The sequence below is a fragment of the Trachypithecus francoisi genome, unplaced genomic scaffold (assembly GCF_009764315.1).
Source record: "Trachypithecus francoisi isolate TF-2019V2 unplaced genomic scaffold, Tfra_2.0 Lachesis_group10, whole genome shotgun sequence".
Taxonomy (NCBI): Eukaryota; Metazoa; Chordata; class Mammalia; order Primates; family Cercopithecidae; genus Trachypithecus; species Trachypithecus francoisi.
In genome coordinates this window covers 81,369,716-81,393,752 of record NW_022681455.1, presented here as the reverse complement: position 1 = coordinate 81,393,752, position 24,037 = coordinate 81,369,716, and the positions used below count along the sequence as shown (strand labels likewise).

The 24,037-nt window shown below is 51.4% G+C and overlaps 1 protein-coding gene across 9 annotated transcripts in view; it reads right to left on the bottom strand.

Moving 5' to 3' along the window:
- IL21R (interleukin 21 receptor) overlaps window positions 1-24,037 on the bottom strand; it is a 51,608-nt gene that overhangs the window by 4,493 nt on the left and 23,078 nt on the right. For 4 of the 9 annotated variants that reach the window (XM_033217900.1, XM_033217898.1, XM_033217903.1 and 1 more), the window contains 7 exons: window positions 19,423-19,487; window positions 15,048-15,150; window positions 11,987-12,186; window positions 4,212-4,381; window positions 2,836-3,013; window positions 2,277-2,376; window positions 1,458-1,539 (listed from right to left, as the gene is read on the bottom strand). In XM_033217900.1, coding sequence (XP_033073791.1) covers window positions 1,458-1,539; window positions 2,277-2,376; window positions 2,836-3,013; window positions 4,212-4,381; window positions 11,987-12,186; window positions 15,048-15,150; window positions 19,423-19,487 — 898 coding nt within the window. Of the gene's footprint in view, window positions 1-1,457; window positions 1,540-2,276; window positions 2,377-2,835; window positions 3,014-4,211; window positions 4,382-11,986; window positions 12,187-15,047; window positions 15,151-19,422; window positions 19,488-21,989; window positions 22,033-22,162; window positions 22,330-24,037 lie in introns of those variants that run through there. The other 5 variants (XM_033217901.1, XM_033217906.1, XM_033217907.1 and 2 more) reach the window with 4 other exon arrangements.

The window sequence follows — 24,037 nt, the reverse complement described above, 5'->3', positions numbered from 1 at the left end:
CTTCCCTTCCCTGTCCGGACTCCCACTCATGACACCAGAATCCTCATGCAATTGGCAAGGAAAATCCCAGAGAATGGGAATCTCCCTGTTTTGAGCTCATCTTCCTCAAAAACTCATCTCAGAACTGTGATATGACTACCACCACTGATTTAAAGTCACTTCTCAGCTGTGTGCCCTTAAGCCAATTAGTTACCCTCTCGGTGCCTCAGTTTCCTCATCTGTAAAATGGACCTAATAATAGCACCCATCCATAGGGTCATCGTGAGAGTTAAATGAGTCACTGTTTGTGATGCTCCTAGGGTACTGCCTGGTATATAGCAAGTGCCATATGAGTATTGGTAAAAATCAACCCAAAATAAATGTGATATTTAAGCTTTAGGGAAGAGGAAAGGGTGGGTCTTATGTGGGTGAGAGTCCAGGTTCCTCTCTGCCCACTCTGAGCTTTGGCCTCCTCATGGGTGCCCTGGGGGCAGTAGAACATCTGCTCTGCAGGGGCTGCTGTGAATATGAGAATGAGTGAGGCAGGAAGGGTGTCCAGGGCAGCACCAGGCAGACAGTAGGAGCTCAATCAATGCTCTAGGTCTGCACTGTCTGACTTTCAGGCTCAGCTGCAGCAGGTGGGGCTGCCCCTCCCACCTCTGTCACCACATCCTCTCTGCGGCAGCCCCTCCCACTGCTGCAGGGTGGGTGACAGGGCTGTAAATGGACACAGACAACCTGTGGGTGCTGGCGGGAGGTGGCGGGTTGGAGGCTTGGCGAACGTTGGGGCCAGACCCTTCCCAGAACCCACTCCCTCTCCAACCCAGGTTAGGGGCACCTAAGAAAGGACCACGCGGGCAATCTGTGACTCAAAAGACCACCAGCCTCACCCCCTCTCCCAGTCTGGCTCCTTGGGCTGGGTCAATGCTGCACTATTTTGTTTACTCTTTCTTTTTTATTTTATTTTATTTTATTTTTTTTTAGATAGGGTCTCTGTCTGTTGGCCAGGCTAGAGTGCAGTGGTGTGATCATAGCTCACTGCAGCCTGTGAACGATTCTCCTGCCTCAGCCTCCTGAGTAGCTGGGACTACAGGTGTGCACCACCTCGCTTGAATGATTTTAAAAGTTTTGGTAGAGATGGGGAGGTGGAGTGGTGGTGGGGGTCTCCCTGTGTTGCCCAGGCTGTTCTGGAACTCCTGGCCTCAAACAGTCCACCTGCTTTGGCCTCCCAAACTGTTGGGATTGCAGATGTGAGCCACTACACCTGGTCAAATCTTGTTTAATTCTTCTGCCAATTCTGCGCTACAAGAATGTCTACACTTTGCACGTTGGGAAACTGAGGCCTGGCTTGTGGCATGGCTGATATCTGGATGCTCTAGGCCTGTGGGGTGAGGCTGGGGAGCCTGGGGTGAGGACAGGTGAGGCTCCTGAAGAGGAGGAGGGGCTCAGAGGAGCATGTCATAGGGTGGGGAGCTTACCTTGAAGTCTCCGCTGCAGCCCTTGTACAGGGGCACGAAGAACTGCTCGGGGCTGGGGACGGCCCATATCTTCTTCCATAGCCTGAGGGGGCAGAGAGGGGTGAGGACCCTGACATCGCCAGACGGCAGCCTGGCCTCCCATTCGGACGCTCCCCAGCTTCATCCTACAGGAACTTCCGAGCATCACAAGACACAGCCCAGGCGCCTCCCTCCTTCCCTGGGGCTTGGTTTCCCCATCTGTAAAATGGGAACAGCGAGTCTCCGTCGCAGGCTCCTGAAGGGATATTTAGATTATGTTCTTGGATGCCTGCTGTGTGCTGGGCAAATGTTGCCCCTTCTAAGCTTCAACTTCTTCATCGGCAACCAGGGGTGCGCACAGAGGCCATTTCAGTGGTGTGGAGTATTACAGCCACCTCTTCACCACCACCTAGTGGCCCCTGATGCCCCTTGAGCCTCAAAACTTAAAACCCACTGGACAAGATCACAGCTGAGGTCTCTGTTTAAGGACACAGAGTTTCAATCCCAATTTCTCCACTTCAGAGCTGTGTGACTTTGGACAAATTCCTTGACCTTTCCGTGCCTCAGTTTCCTCATTTATAAAATAAGGGCAACTGCAGTGTCTCGTGCTCATAGGGCTGCCATGGGGGTGAAGGGAGTGCCCTCCACAGTGTCCAGCACACGGGGGCTGTGAGTTGCTTATTATTCCACCGTCGTCATTGTTACCATGCTGCCAGGCATGTTCTCCAACCCTGGGTGGGTCATAGATGGGCGGTGGCCCATGCTGACCACCTTCCTGCCTTCCTGATCCCCTTGCCTCACCTCCACATTGGGTTGGTCTTCAGGCTCCAGAAGGCAGGAATGAAGACGATGACAAGCAGGAGGAGAAGCAGCAGGTGAGGGTTCCAGCCTTCCTTTAACTCTGGGAAGGAAGCAAAGAAAGGGGTTAAATGGCACCAACTCTCCAGAGGCCACATGGGGTAGGCATGATGGGAAATGGGTCTGGGGTAGAGTAGAAGGGGGTGGGAGAGGCTGCTACTTCTAGTGTCTTGCAGTGAGATGGATCTGTGTTCAAATCTTGTTCTCATTCCTCACCCCAGGCAAGTAGCTTCATTTATCTGAGCCTCGGTTATCTCATCTGATAAACAGGGCTGATTCCCACTTCAGAGTTAGGGGGATCAAATGCCTAACAAAAGAAGCAGCTGGCACCCAACACAGGGCCTGGCCAGCAGAGGCTCTAGAAATGTCATTGAAGGGCTACATCTGAGGATGAACAACTGAATACCTCCCAGCTGTGCTAGGAAGCTCAGGGCTTAGGGTGGCTAGACCAGGACAAGATTTCGTACCAGGAGTGGGGTGTCCATCCCAGCTTCACACCTACCCTCTGACTGGGTCTGAAAGATGACCGGGTCACTCCACTCACTCCAGGTCCCCTGGTAGGAAGAGCCAGGCATGGGCCCTGCCCGCACCTGCAGCTCATAGCTTGAGTCTTTGCGGAACTCCAGGGGGAGGAGGGAGACACTTCTTGAGTCCACTGAGATCAGCTTTCTCCTCGGACTCTGCCAGTACAAGGAAAGGATGCACCAGGTCAGGGTTAAACAAGGCCAGCCTCCGCTCCAGCAGAGCCACCTCTTTTCCCAGCTTCCATAAAAGGGGCTGAGTGTCTCTTCTCTTCCCACAAGAATCAAGCCTATGCCTGAGTAGCTGGACTCAGGCATGGGGAGCACAGACTTGCCGGCACTGCCTGGCCCTTGCGTGTGATAGGACGCTCTGTTTGATTTCTCTTTGATCCAATTCAGCCACTCACAGTCCTGGCAGTGGACTCTCCCTGCAGGACTGGGCATATCTCAGGAGTGGTAATGGTCTGACGGCATTCCAGGCAATGCATACTTTTGGAATTCTTCAACAGTTGACGACATTCTCAACTGATATATTGATATAAGTCTCAGTACATCAGTTGAGAATATCTTCAACTGTTGAAGAACTCCAAGAGTTGACATACTGACATTCCCAATAGTGGGTGTTTCTGGAACTCTTTGACTACAGACATCTTAGCAATGGATACCTCTGGAAGTCTTCCACTGGGGACTTTCTAAAGTATGGCACTCATGGCCATCTCCAGCTGGGGCCATTCCAAAGGATGGACGATTCTAGGACTCTTCAACTGTGACTGTTCTATCATTATTACTATTTTTATTTTTTAGAGACAGGGTCTCACCTGTGACTATTCTAAGTAGTGGGCTAGAAGGACATCTCTCAAAGCCTTCATGTTGCCCAGGCTGGTCTCAAACTCCTGACCTCGAGATCCACCCGCCTCAGCCTTCCAAATTGCTGGGATTACAGGTGTGAGCCGCTGCACCTGGCTGGACTTTCTTAATCATTGATACTTCTGGAACTCTCCAACTATGGCCATTCTAAGCAATTGGGAAGCTTCCAGATTGCCCCGTTTCTGAAACTTCTTCTACTGTGACTACACTAGACCTGGGACCTGGGGTGGAGTCTGGGGAAGGGACAATCTCTTTGGCATGCTGACAGCCGAGGAGACAGGTTTGGGGAGGACAGATTATTCAGGGGTCTCCTACTTTGGGGAGAAGAGAGGGGAGGAGGAGGGACGGCTGTAAGGGAATGCTCGCACCCTTGGTCTCTGTTCTTGGCCATGAATGATGATACTCGCCCGTCTCTCCCGCCGGGATGCCCTTGCACTCCCTCCTCTCCCCTCCCCTCCCACAAAGCTGCACTGATCCCCACATTCCTCACCACAGCCCAGGGGTCTCCCCGGTTTCTGTACTGCAGCTCATACTGAAGCTTGCCCTTCAGCATGTAGAAGGCAGGGTCTTCGTAATCTGAGCGCCAGGAGATATTATACTGTCCTGAGAAGGTCACAGTCACGTTGAAAGGGGGAGCCGGCTTGACTTGGTGGGAAAACCCAGGAAAAGAAAATGGGGTGAGATTTTGCTGTAGGTGAAAAGGATTTGATGATGGGAAGACGGCCTGCCTGCCCCCACCCCGGCCACGGTGCCTCACCCATCATGGATGAGATGAAGACAAACAACCCTGAGTGACTTTGGGCAAAGTACTACCGACTCTGGGCTTCAGTTTATCCACCTGGGACCTGAGAGATTAGGGTTGCAAACTCAGGGGTGGGCAGGTCACAGAGAGGGATGAAGTAGGTTTAGGGACTGTGAAGAAATAAAAGAGTCGGGCCGGGCGCGGTGGCTTATGCCTGTAATCCCAGCACTTTGGGAGGCCGAAGTGGGTAGATCACGAGGTCAGGAGATCGAGACCATCCCGGCTAACATAGTGAAACCCCATCTCTACTGAAAATACAAAAATTAGTCGGGCATGGTGGCAGGCGCCTGTAGTCCCAGCTGCTCAGGAGGCCGAGGCAGGAGAATGGTGTGAACCTGGGAGGCGGAGCTTGCAGTGAGCCAAGATCACGCCACTGCACTCTAGCCTGGGCTACACAGAGAGACTCCGTCTCAAAAAGAAAAGAAAAAAAGAAAGAAAAAAGAAATGAGTTAAAAGTGAATGGCTCTAGGCCGGGCGCAGTGGCTCAAGCCTGTAATCCCAGCACTTTGGGAGGCCGAGACGGGCGGATCACGAGGTCAGGAGATCGAGACCATCCTGTCTAACACGGTGAAACCCCGTCTCTACTAAAAATACAAAAAATTAGCCAGGCGAGGTGGCGGGCGCCTGTAGTCCCAGCTACTCGGGAGGCTGAGGCAGGAGAATGGCCTAAACCCGGGAGGCGGAGCTTGCAGTGAGCTGAGATTCGGCCACAGCACTCCAGCCCGGGCAACAGAGCGAGACTCCGTCTCAAAAATAAATAAATAAATAAATAAATAAATAAAATAAAATAAAATAAAAATAAAATAAAAGTGAATGGCTCTAGCAGCACAGGGTGGTCAGCTTTTCTAAGTTTTCTAGGGAAACACACATGCACATGCACACACATGTGCACATGCACACCCACACGCATGCCCACACTTGCAACACACACGCACACACATGTGCATGCACACACACATGAAATCTGAAACCCTGCTTTCTATGTACTGAAGGGCAAGTTTCAATATGAGGTGCAGAATGAGAAACGGGAGACCCCTGGAATTATCGTGTGAGATCTCCAAGGGTTTTTTCCCCCTAGAGACAGGATCTCACTGTGTTGCCCAAGCTGGAGTGCAGTGGTGCAATCATAGCTCACCTCATTCCTTCCTTCCTTCCTCCCTCCCTCCCTCCCTTCCTTCCTTTTGACGAAGTTTCGCTTTGTTGCCCAGGCTGGAGCGCAATGGCGTGATCTTGGCTCACTGCAACCTCTGCCTCCCAGGTTCAAGCAATTCTCATGCCTCAGCCTCCCGAGTAGCTGGGATTACAGGTGCCCACCACCACACCTGGCTAATTTTTGTATATTTAATAGAGACGGAGTTTCACCATGTTGACCAGGCTGGTCTTGAACTTCTGACCTCAGGTGATCCACCCTCCTCAGCTCACCTGTAGCCTCAACCTCCTGGGCTCAAGCCATCCTCCCACCTCAGCCTCCCAAGTATCTGGGACTACAGGTGGGTGCTACCACCCCTGGCTAATTATTTGTCTATTTTGTAGAAACGGGGTCTCACTATGTTTGCCCAGGTGGTTGCAAACTCCTGGCCTCAAGTGATCCTCCACCTCAGCCTCCCAAAATCCTGGGATTGCAGGTACAAGCCACTGCACCTGGCCTATCTTAAGCTTTAAAGTTAGCAGCCCATCCACAGATATTCTCAGCAGCGTCCTGGCAAATCCATTCCTTTTCCATTTCTGTTCTAAATGATGGCATCATTTTCTTTCAACCCCAGCTACTTCAGGCAGTTGAAGACTCTTGTTAGCATGAATGCTAATGGTGAGGGCTGTCATTTACTCAGAGCCTGCCTGGCTGCCCTGCTCTGGGCAGTTTGACACCCCACAGTGGCCCTGGGAGGCCAATCTGATGGTCCCCATCTTTCAGTATCTCCCAGCAAGTGCAAGAGCAGAGCTCTGAGCCATAATAGCAAGCTTTCATGGGTGGCCTCCAGGTGAAGGTCAAAGCCAGCATTCTGTTTTTGCTCCATTCGAAGGACATTTCACGAACTTGAGCAGAACACAATATGTCAAGGGCCTCAAATTCCTCTCTTGTAAAATGGACCCAGTTCCCGTATCATGGGGCTTGTTCAAAGGGATGAAGCTATTTAGCAGGAGGCGGTACCTTCAGAGGAACTGAGTGGCAAGTGTCTATTAGTGTCAGAGAGGAGTTGCAGGCCTCTGCCCTCACCTTCTCCACTTTCTCTTCTTATTTCCTTCCTTCCTTCCTTCCTTCCTTCCTTCCTTCCTTCCTTCTTCCTTCCTCCCTCCCTCTCTCCCTCCCTCTCTCCCTCCCTCCCTCCCTCCCTCCCTTCCTCCCTTCTTTTTTCTCTTCTTTCTTTCTTTTTTTTTTTTTTTGAGACAGAGTCTCTCTCTCTCTGTCACCCAGGCTGGAGTGCAGTGGCATGATCTTGGCTCACTGCAACCTCTGCCTCCCGAGCTCAAGCAATTCCACGGCCTCAGCCTCCCAAGTATCTGGGACTACAGGTGGGTGCTACCACCCCTGGCTAATTATTTGTCTATTTTGTAGAAACGGGGTCTCACTATGTTTGCCCAGGCTGGTTGCAAACTCCTGGCCTCAAGTGATCCTCCCACCTCAGCCTCCCAAAATCCTGGGATTGCAGGTACAAGCCACTGCACCTGGCCTATCTTAAGCTTTAAAGTTAGCAGCCCATCCACAGATATTCTCAGCAGCGTCCTGGCAAATCCATTCCTTTTCCATTTCTGTTCTAAATGATGGCATCATTTTCTTTCAACCCCAGCTACTTCAGGCAGTTGAAGACTCTTGTTAGCATGAATGCTAATGGTGAGGGCTGTCATTTACTCAGAGCCTGCCTGGCTGCCCTGCTCTGGGCAGTTTGACACCCCACAGTGGCCCTGGGAGGCCAATCTGATGGTCCCCATCTTTCAGTATCTCCCAGCAAGTGCAAGAGCAGAGCTCTGAGCCATAATAGCAAGCTTTCATGGGTGGCCTCCAGGTGAAGGTCAAAGCCAGCATTCTGTTTTTGCTCCATTCGAAGGACATTTCACGAACTTGAGCAGAACACAATATGTCAAGGGCCTCAAATTCCTCTCTTGTAAAATGGACCCAGTTCCCGTATCATGGGGCTTGTTCAAAGGGATGAAGCTATTTAGCAGGAGGCGGTACCTTCAGAGGAACTGAGTGGCAAGTGTCTATTAGTGTCAGAGAGGAGTTGCAGGCCTCTGCCCTCACCTTCTCCACTTTCTCTTCTTATTTCCTTCCTTCCTTCCTCCTTCCTTCCTTCCTTCTTCCTTCCTTCCTTCCTCCCTCCCTCTCTCCCTCCCTCTCTCCCTCCCTCCCTCCTCTCTCCCTCCCTCCCTCCCTCCTTCCTCCCTTCTTTTTTCTCTTCTTTCTTTCTTTTTTTTTTTTTTTGAGACAGAGTCTCTCTCTCTCTGTCACCCAGGCTGGAGTGCAGTGGCATGATCTTGGCTCACTGCAACCTCTGCCTCCCGAGCTCAAGCAATTCCACGGCCTCAGCCTCCCAAGTAGCTGCACACCACCATGCCTGGCTAATTTTTGTATTTTCAGTAGAGAAGGAGTTTCCCCATGTTGGCCAGACTGGTCTTGATCTTCTGACCTCAAGTGATCCACCCACCTCAACCTCCCAAAGTGAGCCACCACACCCAGCCACCTTCTCCACTTTCAATCTGCCACCATCTAGCACTCTGCACCTCTCACCCTGTGATTTTGTTTACCATGTGCCTCTCTCGCTGGCATCTTAGCTCCTTGGGGCGGAGGTTTTGTCCTCCAGGTTCAATCTGTGCACACAGCTCCTGGAACACAGCCTGGGGCACAATAGGCCCTCAATAAATATTTGGCAAATTAGGCTGGGCAAGGTGGCTCATGCCAAAAATCTCAGCACTTTGGGAGGCTGAGGCGGGAGGACTGCTTGAGGCTAGGGGTTCAAGACAAGCCTGGACAGCACAGCAAGATCCCAGCTCTACAAAAAATTTAAAAATTAGCCAGGATGGTGATATGCACCTGTAGTCCCAGCTACTCAGGAGGCTGAAGTGGGAGGATCGCTAGAGCCCAGGAGTTCCAGGCTGCAATGAGCTGTGATTGTGCCACTGCACCCCAGCCTGGGGGAAAGAGCTACACCCTGGCGTTCTCTCTCTCTCTATAGATATATATATACATACACACACACACACGACCATATATATACACACATATATATTTGTCAAATTAACAAATGAACCTTTCAAGGCCTCCAGAAAGGAGCTCTAAGGCTGCCTGTGATCCTGAAAACCGCGCCCCGAGGTGACAGAGGTGCACGTTTTACAGAATGCCACGGTGAACACTGGGTTGTTGCTGTTGCTGTTCCAGCGATGGGATGTTTTTGACTGAAATCGTTTCTAACCCCTCTTTTGTCCTCCCCGGGGCAGGTGGAGGCCGGCTCTGGGCGTCCCTGTGTGACCTGGGTAAGGATCAGTCCCAGAAGACACCAGCGTACTGAGAACTGCCCCATGGGTACTCGGGAGATGTTTGCAGAGCCTGGGGGTCGTGAAGGGGGGCTGCTCAGCCCAGTGAGGCCCAGGACCCAGGAGCAGGAAGGGACCCTGGGGAGGAGGTGGTTAGAAAATCACTTCCTGCCCCAGCTGGGCCCAGGCTAGCTGCAGATCCTGGCAGGGAGAGAGAGCATGCCAGAGAGAAATGCTTGGATTCACGCTGCAAGAGAAGTGGCAAGGAGGGGCCCCTTCTCTGCCCTGAGCTCTCCTCTGCTTCTGAGAAGCTGTGGGGGTGGGGGGTGTGGGGTGGCCAGGGCAGTGGGGCTGCTGCCTGCCTCAGTTCACTCAGCCTGGAGGGGCCCCTGCTCCAGATGGTGCATGCGTGTGCAGAGAACCTCGTGTCCTGGATCCCAGATCCGTGTGGCTGTGAGAGAATGTGTGTGAGAGTGTGTGTGCCTGTGTGTGTGCCTGTGTGTGTGAGTGCATGTGAGTGTGTGCATGTGTGTGCCTGTGATGTGTGTGTGAGTCTGTGCATGTGTGTGTGCATGTGTGTGTGAGAAAGGGCGTGTGTGAGAATGCGTGTGCATGGCAGTGTGCATGTGTGTGAGAGAGTGCATGTGTGTATGTGCATATGTGTGTGCCCGTGTGTGATGTGAGTGTATGAGTATGTGAGAGTGTGTGTGTGCATGTGTGCACACGTGTGTGAGTGCATGTGAGTGTGAGTGTGCACGTGTGTGACAGAGTGCATGTGTGTGTATGTGTATGCCCATGTGCGAGTGATGTGAGAGTGTATGTGTGAGTGTGTATGTGTATGTGTATGCATAGGTGTGTGTGTGCGCATGTGTGTGTGTACGTATGTGTGAGTGTGCATGTGTACGTGTGTGTGTGCATGGGTGTGTGTGTGCGCGTGTGTGTGTACGTATGTGTGAGTGTGCATGTGTACGTGTATGCATGGGTGTGTATGTGCGCGTGTGTGTGTGTACGTATGTGTGAGTGTGTATGTGTATGTGTGTGCATGGGTGTGTGTGTGCGCCTGTGTGTGTGTGTACGTATGTGTGAGTGTGTATGTGTATGTGTGTGCATGGGTGTGTGTGTGCGCGGTGTGTGTGTACGTATGTGTGAGTGTGCATGTGTACGTGTGTGTGTGCATGGGTGTGTGTGCGCGTGTGTGTGTGTGTATGTATGTGTGAGTGTGTATGTGTATGTGTGTGCATGGGTGTGTGTGTGCGCATGTGTGTGTGTATGTATGTGTGAGTGTGTATGTGAGAGAGAGAGCGAGCAAGAGAGAGACACAATGTGGGCGTCTGTGTCCACGCCATGCAGGCTGGGGCTGGGGAGACGTGTGAGTTTGAGGGCGCATCTATGAGTCTGTGAGTGAATGAGTCTGTGAGTGAATGAGTCTGTGAGTGAATGAGTCTGGGACCCTGGGAATGCGCGTGAGTGTGCCTGTGTCTGGGAGTGTGCGAAGCTTCACTCCCGCCCTCTGTGGTGTGACACCCCCTCAGCAAAGTGGTGCAAACCTGGACCCCCAGAGTGTGAAACACAGACACCTCTTATCCCCCAGCGCCTCTGCTGGGAATCTAGGGGCAGAAACTCCCGAGCTCGCAGGCAGGGCCTTCCCGAGAGCAGGCTCCCTTTGCAGGCTCCCTTTGTTTGCCTCTGGGGCCGCTTTGGGTACACACACACACACACATACACATACACACACACACACATACACATACACACACACACACACCATGCCAAAGCCACCTCCCAGGTCCTTCCATGGCCTGCACTAGTTCTGTTTTGTTTTGTTTGAGACGGAGTCTCGCTCTGTCACCCAGGCTGGAGTGCAATGGGGTGATCCTGGCTCATTTTAACCTCCGTCTCCCAGGTTCAAACAATTCTCCTGCCTCAGCCTCCCAAGTAGCTGGGATTACAAGCATGTGCCACCATGCCTGGCTAATTTTTTTGTATTTTTAGTAGAGATGGGGTTTCATCATGTTGCCCAGGCTGGTCTTGAACTCCTGACTTCAAATGATCCACCTGCCTCGGCCTCCCAAAGTGCTGAGATTACAGGCGTGAGCCACCGCGCCTGGCCCCTGCCCTGGTTCTTGTTTTGTGTTTTGAGATGAGGTCTCACTATATTGCCCAGGCTGGTCTCGAAGATCCAGGTTCAAGCAATCCTCCTGCCTCGGCCTCCCAAAGTGTTGGAATTACAGGTGTGAACCACCTTGCCCTGCCACCTGACCTAATTCTGAACTCACAGATAAAACTGCTCCCACCCACCAGGCCCCCCTGCCCCTGGGATGCCCTTCTACCTCCAGCCTGGAGGGAAATTCCAGGCCTCCCTGGAGCTTATGAAGAGGAAAAAACCCAGGAGGGTTTTTTTTGCGACTCAGTGTCCTCCATTCACCTCATTATGGAGTCGGGATCCCAGAGAGTCTGGGTTAAAAAGACATTTGCTCTACAAACAGGGAAGCTGTCCCAGAGATAGGTGTGCCTCATCCATGGTCACACAGATGGGCAGAGCTGAGGCGGAACATGAACCCAGAAGTTCCAGATCCCAGCCTAGCTCCTTCCATACCTCTCAAACCTAATATCAACCTTTCACACATTAGTAAAAAATAGCACAACTCAAAATAGAACTCTAAGGTGTGGTGAGGACATAGGCCAGGTCAGATCTGGTGGAAGCTGGAGCTGGCCCAGAGGGCGGGGAGTAGGGGGCCCAGCCCCTACCTACAATCCTAGCATTTTGGGAGGCCAAGGTGGGTGGATCACTTGAGCCCAGGAATTCAAGACTGGCCTGGGCAACATGGCAAGACCCCCATCCCTACTAAAAAAATTATCTGGGCATAGTGGCGTACACCTGTTGTCCCAGCTACATGGGAGGCTGAGGTGGGAGGATCACCTGAGCCTGAAGAGATCGGGGCCATAGTGAGCTAAGACTGAGCACCACCCTAAGCCTGGGGTCCCAGGATACTCACTGCTCTCAGCCAGGAGAAAGCTGCCACACTCCTGGGAGTAGTTGCCAGAGTGGTCTGTGATGTTGACACTGAAAATGTCGTCGGCCATGAAGTGGAATACATCCATGTGGCAGGTGTAGGTGGCGTGCGTGGCATTGTGGGCCGACCTGTGGAGGCTGCAGGAGGTGGCCTCGTCCTTCAGCTCTTCATACTGGTCTTGCCTTCAAGGACAAAGCAGCCGGTCATGGCTGGAAGCCAGGGGCAGGGTGGATGGTGGCGGGCTCCGTGCTCAGGGCCAGGGCAGAAACCCAGACTCTCAGGGCTGGGAGGGATTTAAGGCAGGGCTGGGGGGTGGTCACCTGGTCCAACCAACCTTTTCCCAGGGAAGGTATCACCTCCCCTGCAGCATCCCCAGTGAACTGTATCCGGGCTCAGCTTGCATGCCTCCCGGAGACCAGGAACTCACTACCTCATTTAGGGCAGCAGCTCTCAATTTTGGAAATTTGGGCCATTCTTGCTTGGACCAAGCCTAAATCTGTCCCTGTCGGTCCAAACAACCAGATGGCTGTCCTACAGGAAGGGCACTAGGTATTTTGGGTTTCCTTCTCTCCTTTCTGTCCAACATCCACTTTTTTGAGACAGGGTCTCACTCTGTCCCCCAGGCTGGAGTGTAGTAGTGTGATCATGGCTCACTGCAGCCTCAACCTTCCCAGGCTCAGCTGATCCTCCCACCTCAACCTCCTGAGTAGCTAGGACTACATGCATGGACCACCATGCCCAGCTAACTTTTTGTACTTTTTGTAGAGATGGGGTCCCACCATGTTGCTTAGGCTGGTCTCGAACTCCTGGGCTTAAGTGACCCGCTCGCCTCGGCCTCCCAAAGTGCTGGGATTACAGTACTGAGCCACCTCATCCAGTCCCAAAATCCACTGAATACCTAATAAGAGCCTGTGCTGAGGGCCAGGAGAAGAGCTAAATGAACCTCATCTCCTTCTCTGGGTGGACTTCTGGGAAAGCTGGTGGGATGGGGTTAGGGAAAATGTTGTGACTTTTTAACTCCCACCAGACAAAAATGATGGGTTTTGAAGTCCATATAGGAGTTTATCAGATATTAATTTCCCTACCTAGACGTTCAGGTTCTGAACATGACTACTCTCTAGGCCCAATAGGGATGTGTGGACTGAGTTCTCTGCTAAATTTGCTGGAATAGAAGTTCTTGCTGAATAAATGCTCTCCAGGCCTCCCAGCCTGAACTTGCTCGTTATCCCCCTCACCCTGCCTCACTCCACTCCAGCCACACTGACCTCCTCGCTATTCCTCAAACTCACCAGCTCTTCTCCCACAGGGCCCTTGCACTGGCAGTGCCCTCTGCCCAGCTCCCTGGCTGCCTCCTTCTCACTAGAAGTTGTGGTCCCTCTACCTGAGGCCCAGGATCCTATAGCACCCAGTGTTATTAGAAAGTATCCTGTTTAGGGCAGAACATGGTGGCTCATGCCTGTAATCCCAACACTTTGGGAGGCTGAGGTGGGTGGATCACTTGAGACCAGGAGTTCGAGACCAGCCAGGCTAACATGACAAAACCCTGTCTCTACTTAAAATCCAAAAATTAGCAGGGCATAGTGGTGCACACCTGGGTGCAATCCCAGCTACTTGGGAAGCTGAGGCAGGAGAATTGCTTGAACCCAGGAGGCGGAGGTTGCAGTGAGCTGAGATGACGCCACTGCACTCCAGCCTGGGCAACAGAGTGAGACTCTGTCTCCAAAAAAAAAAAGAAAGAAAGTATTCTGTTTGGGCCTGGCATGGTGGCTCATACCTGTAATCCCAGCACTTTGGGAGGCTGAGGTGGGCAGATTGCTTGAGCCCAGGAGTTTGAATCCAGCCTGGGTAACATGGCAAAACCCTGTCTTTACAAAAACTACAAAAATTATCTGGGTGTGATGATGCATGCCTGTAGTCCCAGCTACTCGGGAGGCTTAGGTGGAAGGATCGCTTAAGCCCAGGAGGTCGAGGCTACGGTGAGTTCTGATCACACCACTGTACTCCAGCCTGGGCAATAGAGCAAAACCCTGTCTCAAAAAAAAAAAAAAAAAGAAAGAAAAGAAAAGAAAAAAAGAGAAAGCATCTTGTTGGTTGTTTTGTGCGTCTGTCTCCCCCAGCCACCGCCCCACTGTGGTATGTCAGTTCCAAAGCATCTGGGGCCCCTTCAGTCTCGCTCTGCTGAATCCCCAGTGCCTGCTACAGTGTCTGGCAGGAACTTCACACATGTTTTGTTTTGTTTTGTGAGATGGGATCTTGCTCTGTTGTCCAGGCTGGAGTGCAGTGGCATGATCATAGCTCACTGCAGCCTCGAACTCCTGAGCTTGGTCCTCCTGCCTTAGACTCTCAAGTAGCTGGGACTACACAATTGTGCCACCACGCCTGACTGATTTATTTTTTGTAGAGACAGGGTTTTGTGATGTTGCCCAGGCTGGTCTCAAACTCCTGGGCTCAAGTTATCCTCCTTCCTTGGCCTCCCAGAGTGCTGGGGTTAGAAGCGTAAGCCACTGAACCTGGCCTGTAAATGGTTTTGAATGAATGAATGAGCTGATGGATAACGGAAGCTCTTCTTTATCCTGAGCTGCATAGGGTATAAAAGGGACCCATGGACTTTGGAGTTGGGAAGTCTGAATTTGAATCCCAGCTCCAGCATTCACAGGCTCTGTGACCTTGGGCAAGTTGCTTAACCTCTCTGAACCTCAACGTCCTCATCTGTAAAATGGGAGTAATCATTGTGAGGGTTGGGAGTCATGCGAAGCATGTAGCTAGGGGCCTGGCACCTACTAAGTGCTTGAAAAATCATGCGGGAGACCGGCCATCCTGGGGTCTCAAAACTATGGCCGACCTGTGTGGGCGAGATAGTGGCCTTTGAAGCTGGTGGATAGACCAACCCTGTGGGCTCCTGACTTTTCAAGTCCTGTGAGCCCTGAGTAGTTGTCTGAAAGGCAGGCACAGTGGTCCTCAGTGCATAGCGTCCTCCTGGGGGAATCACTGAGCAGGCACTGTGAGTTACATCCCCAGGGACTGGCGAGGCCCGGCCACTTACCAGGTAAGGGTGAGTGTGCTGGGGTGGAGGTTCCACATCTCCAGGATGCAGATGACCGTCTGGAGGTAATCGGTGTAGCAGACGAGGTCGGGGCAGCCCCAGCCTGGAGGGTCAGGTGGGAGAGAGGCCTTGGTGGGTGGGGACTGCAGAGCTTCCTCTCCACCCCCTCGAAGGCTGGAGAAGAGTGGGTGCAGGGGTCCCCAGGCCGGGACAAATATGAGGACTCAGGAGCTGCTAAGATGTAACCCTGGCGCCCAGGGGGCCTCACTACCTGGGAATTCCTTGTTTGAGCACCAGTGTTTCAAGGCTGGCTATGAAGACAGGACACTCATGATGGCAAATAATATAAAACTACCTGGTCCCAGCTCAGCACCCTCCTCCAGAGCCCTGCACCTGGCCACCAGGTCTGTGTCCCTCCTGGCCAAGCTCCCATTCAGAATGGCAATATCTTAAATGCCCCGGATGTGGTAGGAACCCAGCCAGCACACACCCACATACCCCAAGAAGGTCAGGACCTCATGGAGTCAAGGACAGCTGTGCTGAAAATGTCCCAAACCCTGAAAGGAAGAGACCTTGGCTCTACAGAATTTGGCTCCAGAGGACATGCACTCTCAGAGATTCAGGAAGGTGCTTCAAGGGGTAGGAAACCATGAGAGAATTAAGAAGCCCTCGGACACTTTTGCAGAAAGGTCTGCATGATCCTGCAGCCAAAAATGCCACCGCCACCGCCACCAAGAGGTCATCAAGGTATTGCCCTATGAGGCAATTTTGTTGGCAGATTTAACACCTTTCCATCCTGCTCTCCAAACATTGTTTCACTGTGTTCTAAAACAGAGGTGCGATCATCATCCAAATTTTGTTAAATGTTGGACAAAATCAACGGAATAATTTATAGTTTTGTTTTGTGTATTTGAGTGCCATTTCCATTATTTTTAGCTGCTATTTACTAGAAACTTGTACTGCCCATCTCTTTTTTTGAGATAGGATCTCTTGCTCTGTTGCCCAGACTGTAGTGCAGTGGTGTGATCTCAGCTCACAGCAGCCTCCACCTCCTGGGCTCAAGCAATCCTCCCACTTCAGCTTCCTGAGTAGCTGAGACGACCGTTGTGCGACACCATGCCTGGATAATTTTTGTGTTTTCGTAGAGACGGGGTTTCACCATGTTGCCCAGGCTGGTCTCAATCTCCGGAGCTCACGCGATCCACCTGCCTTGGTCTCCCAAAGTGCTGGGATTATAAGATTGAGCCGTTATGCCTGGCCTTGTTCCCCTTTATAAGTGGGTTCATTTTCGGTGGCTTTTTCCTATTTTCCCTTGACTAATGAAGACCCATGAGGTGATGGTGGTGGTAGGTTCCCTTCTTGGGTCTCAGTTTAGGACAGAACCTATATTCGGAGCCAAGAATACTGTGTCTGGAAACACCCTTTAGTCCACTGTAGAGGTGAGAACACTGAGGCTCCAAGACTAGACCACGTCTCTCATCTCTGTTGGTCTGGGCTGCTGAGACAATCACCCAGGGAAGGAAAAACCTAGTCTGTGCTAGTTTTTCATAGCCGCACACATGGCAGACATTGCTAATGGATCACAGCACTCTCTCCCCTAGGCGTGACCTCAGAATGCTTCTCAACACAGCTCTCCAGGCAGTAGCTACCAAGGGGTCTGAGTCATGGAAATAAATCTTGCTCTAGAGGGTGCTTTCCTCAGGGAGACACACAGGACATGTCGGTGGGGTGCAAAGGAGCTAGTTCCAGCACTTGATGGAGAAAACAGGACTGATTGTGGCAAAACCTCAACACAGAGCCTCTAAGTAGCTGTGTCATCTCTGAGTCTGTACCCTCATGGTTCTTTCTCAGGGTGCTAGGAATTTGGAGAGGAGCTGCCATTCCTAGCCAGGTTCAAAGCTACCAAGGGACAGGGTTTGTCTCCAAACTTGGGGAGGCAACAGCAGCCCCCGAATGGCATGGAGGTGGCACCAGGGGTGGGAGGGTGAGAAAGTGCCCGGCCAGTACCCCAGCTACAGGGCAGAGAGCCCCAGGGCCATCCCACGTCTTGGGTTATGAAAGCGTGCAGGAGGCAGTGAGAGACGCACAAAGTGATTGTGCTGTCCCCAGCTCTGTGACTGTAAACATGTGAGTCAAAACTGCTTCTCCTCCCTATGTGTAAGCCGGAGATACTGCTTGCCCTAGAGGCTGTTGAGGTGTTGAGATGAGATGGTGCCTGTGCCTGCACGCTGCCCGCACATGGCTATCACTCAACAGATAGCAGCACAGAGTGGTGAAGACCATGCTACGGTTTGAATGTCTATGTCCACCCCCAACATTCCTATGCTGAAACTCAGTTGCCAATGTGATCGTATTAAAAGATGGGGACTCTAGGAGATGATTAAGTCACGGGGGCAGACCCCCCGAATGAATTATTGATCCTATAAAAGGGCTGGAGGAACTCAACATTCAGCCCCTTTTTGCACTTCTGCAACATGAGGATGCAGCGTGTGTCCCCTCTGGGGGTTGCAGCGTTCAAGGTGGAATCTTAAAGGCAAAGATGGGGGCCGGGTGCAGTGGCTCATGCCTATAATCCCAGCACTTTGGGAGGCAGAGGTGGGTGGATCATTTGAGGTCAGGAGTTAAAGACCAGCCTGGCCAACATGGTGAAACCCCATCTTTACTAAAAATAGGAAAATTAGCCATGGTATGTGCCTGTAATCCCAGCTACTCGGAGGCTGAGGCATGAGAATCACTTGAACCCGGGAGGCAGAGGTGGCAGTGAGCCAAGATTACACCATTGCACTCCAGCCTGGGTGAGAAAGCAAGACTCAGTCTCCACACACACAAAAAAAATAATAATAAAGGTGGGCCTCACCGGAAGCAAAGGTGCTGCTGGTGCCTTGATCTTGGACTTCCCAGCCTCCAGAACTATGAGCAATAAATGTCCATAATTTATAAATTACCCAGTCTCACGTATTCAGTCACAGCAGCACAGACGGACTAAGACAGACCCCAAGAACAAATTGATCCCAGCTCCGCCTCTGCCCCGTGGTGTGGCCACACACCTGTCTCTTAGCCTCTCTGAGCCTCCTCAACCAAAAAACTGGGCGTCGTTACAACATGGGCCTTGCGGGACTGTTGGGACAGTGGAATGGGATGATGCTCCGAGCTTTGCATGCAGCCAGGGCTTGTTATCTGCACCCACCAGATGTGGAGCCATGATGGGTGACCCAAAGGCTTTTTAGAACCAAGACGGTGATGCTTGCCACTCAGAAAGGGAAAATCAAAGCTCGACATCTGTTTCCTGAAGGAGCTATTTGAGGTCCTGGGTCTTCTGGTAAAAACCAGAGAAAAATGCCCATGAGTCAGCAGAGCAGCCGTTGAGTTCCTCCCCTGCCCCTAGGCCGGCCTCCACACAAGTCTGTGCTGGATCCTGCCTCCTCATGGCCCCCTCTTCCCGGAAGCCCTCCAGGATCTCTTAGTTCTCAGCAGTGTCCTCTCAGTCAGACTCCTGGCCTTCCCAGCTCTGCTTTCTAACATCGCCCCCTCTAACCACAATATCTGGTCCTCCGCGGGCTGCCTACCAAGATTCGGTCTCCTTTTGGCTCTTCCTCCTGTCCCCAGCCCAGGGACCACCAGTGCCTGCTAAGAATCCAGCGATTTTTTTTGTTTATTGTTGTTGTTGTGATTGTTGTTTTGAGACAGGGTCTCGCTCTGTTGCCCAGGCTGGAGTAGAGTTGTCACCTTGACTCACTGCAACCTCCACCTCCCAGGTTCAAGCAATCCTCCCGCCTCAGCCCCACAAGAAGCTGAGACTACAAGCATGCGCTCCTATGCCCAACTAATTTTTTTTTTTTTTCTTTTGTAGAGACAGGGCTTCACCATGTTGCCCAGGCTGGTCTTGAGATCCTGAGTTCAAACGACTACCCTCCTCGGCCTCCCGAAGGGCTGGGATTCCCGGTGTGAGCCACCACACCCGGCGCAGCAATTGTTGAAAAACATTTCCAAGGAGAGTCATTACAAAAGGAGAAACCGAGGTTAGATGGAAGGCAGAACTTCCTCACTCAGAGAGTTGAGAGCCAGCCAAGGCAGAGGTCAGGGGAAATGAAGGATGAAGCCTCTCATCCCCCCAGTGACACCCGAAGACAAGCCCACGGGCTGGGCCACGTGAGACTCATGTCTACTGCTTCTGGTTCGTGGAGCTCTTTGGTGGATGGATTCTGGTTAGTGGAGAGCCGGTTGCTGGACTCGTGTCAGCCTCAAGGGCACGGATGCCATCTGTTCTGAATCTGTGGACTCTAGCCGTGTTTTTGAGCCCACAAAGCCAGCCCGGCCCTAGCTCAGCTCTGTGATGGGGGCCCTCCCCACTCGCAGACCATGGGCAGCCACTTACCTCCCTGGAGCAGCAGCAGGAGCAAGGGGGCGGCCCAGCCACGCAGCATGCTGGCTCCTACAGGCCTACAAGAGACGCACAGCGGAGGGTGAACCGGGCGGGGCTCAGGGCTCCCCCAGCCTCCCCCTCATCCTATCTCTTCTCAGGCAGACTTGCCCTCGATTCTTGGAACTGTCTTAAGAAAAAAGCAAGATCCCGCGGAGCCTGTGGATGACCCCAAGAACTCCCACCTCTTAGAAATGGCAGATTCACCCTGAGAATTCCTTCTCCCACCTTCTTTCTGCCCCCACATCACATCACAAATGCAAAGTGAATTTGTTTTACTATTTTATTTTAATATTTTTAGAGATGGGGTCGTGTTCTGCTGCCTAGGCTGGAGTGCAATGGCACAATCACGGCTCACTACAGCCTCGACCTCCTGGGCTCAAGCGATCCTCCTACATCAGCCTCCCGAGTAGCTGGGACCAAAGGCACGTGCCACCATGCCTGGCTAATTTTTAACACGTTTTTATAGGGATGGCATCTTGCTATGTTGCCCAGGCTGGTCTCAAACTCCTGGGCTCACGTGATCCTCCTACCTTGGCCTCTCAAAGTGCTGGGATGACAGGTGTGAGCCACCATGCCCAGCACAAGGTGAATTTAAAGAGTGAGAAGATTGCTGACTATTTTGCCCTTGCTGAGTCTATTGATGTAGCATTGTGTGTGAAATTAAATTATGTATTAATCTATCTAACAAAGAAAGAGGGAGGGAAAAAGAGAAGAAGAAAGGGAGAGAAGAAGAAAAAACTAGTTTGGAAAGTGGGATCTGCTGAGGAGCAGTTTTGGATCTTCCTTCCTGTAAACATTCATGTTGATAGCTCAGTAAATTGGCTTTTTTATTTTTATTTTTTTTAGACAAAGTCTCACTCTATTGCCCAGGCTGGAGTGCAGTGGCCCGATCTTGGCTCACTGCAACCTCTGCCTCCCAGGTTCAAGCGATTCTCCTGCCTGAGCTTCCCAAGTAGCTGGAAATACAGGTGGCCACCACCACGCCTGGCTAATTTTTGCATTTTTAGTAGAGACAGAGTTTTGCCATGTGGACCAGGCTGGTCTCGAACTCCTGGCCACAGGTGATACACCTGCCTCAGCCTCTCAAAGTGCTGGAATTACAGGCATGAGCCACTGTGCCCAGCCATCAATAAATTGGTTTCTTACTGAATAGTAAATCCAAAGTTAACCTACAAAGTTAACCCCTGCTGAATACTTAAGATAAGGTTAGCCCAATAATCAGGCTTCTTACTCCATTACAAAGCCCAGATTAGCCCACTGGGGAGCATGCTAGGAAATCCAGGCCCAACCAAACAGAGAAAACTTGACCTCCTAATTTGGGCCAGGATGGAGAAGGAACCTCTTTGGGGAACAGAGTGAGGTTATCCGGGAAGAGTGGCCTTTTCTGTCTTGGGCAGAGGAATGACCCACCAAGCTGGCAATGCCAGGCTCCTCCTGGGGCTTGTCTGTTGTACCCACCAGCTCTGTGTCTGTTTGAGGAAGCGCCGACCACAGGGCAGTGGGCCACCTATCTAGACTCAGGAGCCCCTCCCAGACCAGCCCCCACAGACAAGAAGGGAGCTAAAGCTAAACCTAAGAGGGATGTCCCCTGCAGGACCCAAGTCATAGGCATGGCTTTCTCCAGACACTATCCCTGACTCCACAAGGGGAAGACCCTCCTCCTCTGCACCGGGGTTCCCAAAGATCCTCCTCTGGCCCATCCATAGTTCCCTCTGACCTCCCTCACAGAGTCACCAAAGAACCCTGGGTCAGGGCACAGGCTGGGGAGCCAGGGAGGTTCAGATGACCAACTGTGTGGCTCTGGGCCAGTCCGTTGCCCTCTCTGAGCCTTGTAAAGTGGAAACAGCAAGGCCTGCTTCCAGGCTTGTTGTGAGAATTCAAGGAGGTGATTTGCATAAAACCCCGGGGATGGCCCCTATCACATAAACACTCAACCAACAGCTGAAATTGATGGACAACGTAGAGCATCAGAAATGGAAGGGGTCTCAGAATGATCCAGCCAAGAGTTGCCAAAATATCTCATTTCCAAAAGTTTGGCCATATTTGTATACTGTGTGCACTGTTGTTTATTTAAATATATATTTTAATGCATTTTCCATAGATAAGCACACTTAAAAATTTAACTCCAGCATCATCCTAAGCAGTAACATCACTACTCAAATAAAATAATGTTGGGGTAGATGCTGTTTCAACCTGCTTTTAGGAATATGAATCTTGTGGGATTCCAACCCCTGCAGAGGCCACTTTGAAGATGTGGCCTCTGATCACAGGAGGGGGAGTCTGTGATCTGCCCCCTCACTATTGTGTCTACATCCATCACCCCAGCCACAGTGCGAGTCCTGACATAGCTCTGTCCCTGTCACTCCCTGATGGCTTTATCTTGACCACAGCACAACAGAGTGCAAACTCCTTTGCCCAGATTCAAGGTTCCTCATCCCCAGCTTGACCAACATAGCAAGACCTTGTCTCTACCAAAAATAAAAATAGAAGTAAAAATAAGTTAGCCGGGTGGCACGCACCTGTGGTCCCAGCTATTCTGGAGGCTGAGGAATGAGGATCGCTTGAGTGCAGGAGGTCCAGGCTGCAGTGAGCCATGATTGCACTATTGCACTGCAGCCTGAATGAAAGAGTGAGACCCTGTCTTTACAAAAACAGACAAACAAAAAACTCCTCATCCCTCTTAATTTCTTACCTCTGCCTACATCACAGAGCCCTAGGGATGCGGAGCGAGTACCTGCTGCTTCTGCCTGCCCGGTGTCTCTTCCCAAAGAGCTCCTCCATCTGAGCTGCCTCTAGTGGTTTGCCTGAGGCTGACTCCACCCCATGCTCCACAAAGTGGGCTCCTGACCCAGGCTTGGCCAATCAAAACACCCCATCTGTCTGACCACAGTGATTGCATCAGGGATGGATGTCAACTCAGGCAAGGCCAGTGAAAGCAGTCCTGAGATTTTTTTTCTAGAACTCTAGAAAACTGACACTTTTTTGGTATCTTCTGAGAGCTTGTAGCCATCTTTGTCACCTTGTAGAGACAGCCTCCTTGAAAATGGCATCCATACTGAGAAATACAAATCAGGAGTCCCCATGGCATCATGTGAGGTCCTGGATCCAGCCATATCTGATGTCCACCCTGTGGACTTCTCATTTCCATGAGCCAGAAACCACCTATGTTGCTCAATCATGTTGAATTTCTATTTCTGTCGCTTGCCACCAAAGATCCCTGACACAGTGGAGTAGAGAAAAGAGCTCAGAATTTGAAACCAGAAGATCTTGGGAGCAAATAGTAGCTCTTCTCTGGCTCTTTTACTCTCTGAACTCAGTGACCATCTCTGAAATGGGGACAATAGTGCTCACTGCACCTGGCAGTGAAGAAGAGGCTGTGAGAAAGCAGATGTGGTAGTGCTTCACGGACTGTGAAGTGCTCTACCAGTGCATGGGTTTCCTGACATTACTGGCTGACTACCCTGAATTACTCATCATCTCCCCGGCAGCCCAGCCTTCGTCATGCGTCTCTGCCTCTGCCGGAGCAGACTCCTCCCCTCCAACACCTTTCCCCTCCCATCCTCTCAACTCAGCTTTCATGGTCCACGTGCTGTATCCCTGCAGCCACACTGGAATGTTCCAGAACTCCTGCCACTGGCCTACTGCATTTGAGGTTTTCACTGGTGCTACTATTAATTATCCACTTACTATTGATCTTTACCTTGCCTTCTATTTTTTACTCCAATAAACATGTCTCAAAAATATTATATCATGACCATCAGCAGATAACTGACATGAAATAGACAGGGAGTGTGTGCCATGCTGGTTAAGACACAGACTATGGAGCTGGCCGGTCTCAGTTCAAATCCCAGCTCTGCCACTGACAGGTTTTGTGGCCTCGGGCAGTTTGCTTAACCTTTCTGGGCCTCATCTGTAACATGGGAATAACAATGATCATGGTACCTGCCTCATAGGTCCTTGGGAGAATTACATTAGTCAACATTTATAAAGCATTTAGAACAGTGCCTGGCATATAGGAGATATTATATAAACGTCACTTAAACAAAACAATCAACTTACCATAAAACTAAATACAATAAACCATAAAAACTAAACACAAGAAAAACAAACGCAGTAATTGAATTTTAGTGAGATGCTACTGCCTGCCTGAGAGTCCTAGAAGTTGAAGATGTGGTTTGTCTTTGTTTAAAGTTAAGAAAGGGAGGCCAGGCACACTGGCTCATGCCTGTAATCCCAGCACTTTGGGAGGCCGAGGTGGGAGGATCACTTGAGGTCAGGAGTTTGAGACTAGCCTGGCCAACATGGTGAAACCCGATCTCTACTGAAAATACAAAAATTAGCCGGGCGTCATGGTGTGTGCCTATAATCCCAGCTACTCTGGAAGCTGAGACAGGAGAATTGCTTGAACCCAGGATGAGGCAGAGGTCACAGTGAGCAGAGATTACACCACTGTACTCCAGCCTGGGCAACAGAGCAAGACACTGTGTCTCAAAAAAAAAAAAAAAAAAGAGAGAGAGTAGTGTTTAAGACACGATAGCACCAGATCGAGAGTCTTGCTTCCTCCGTC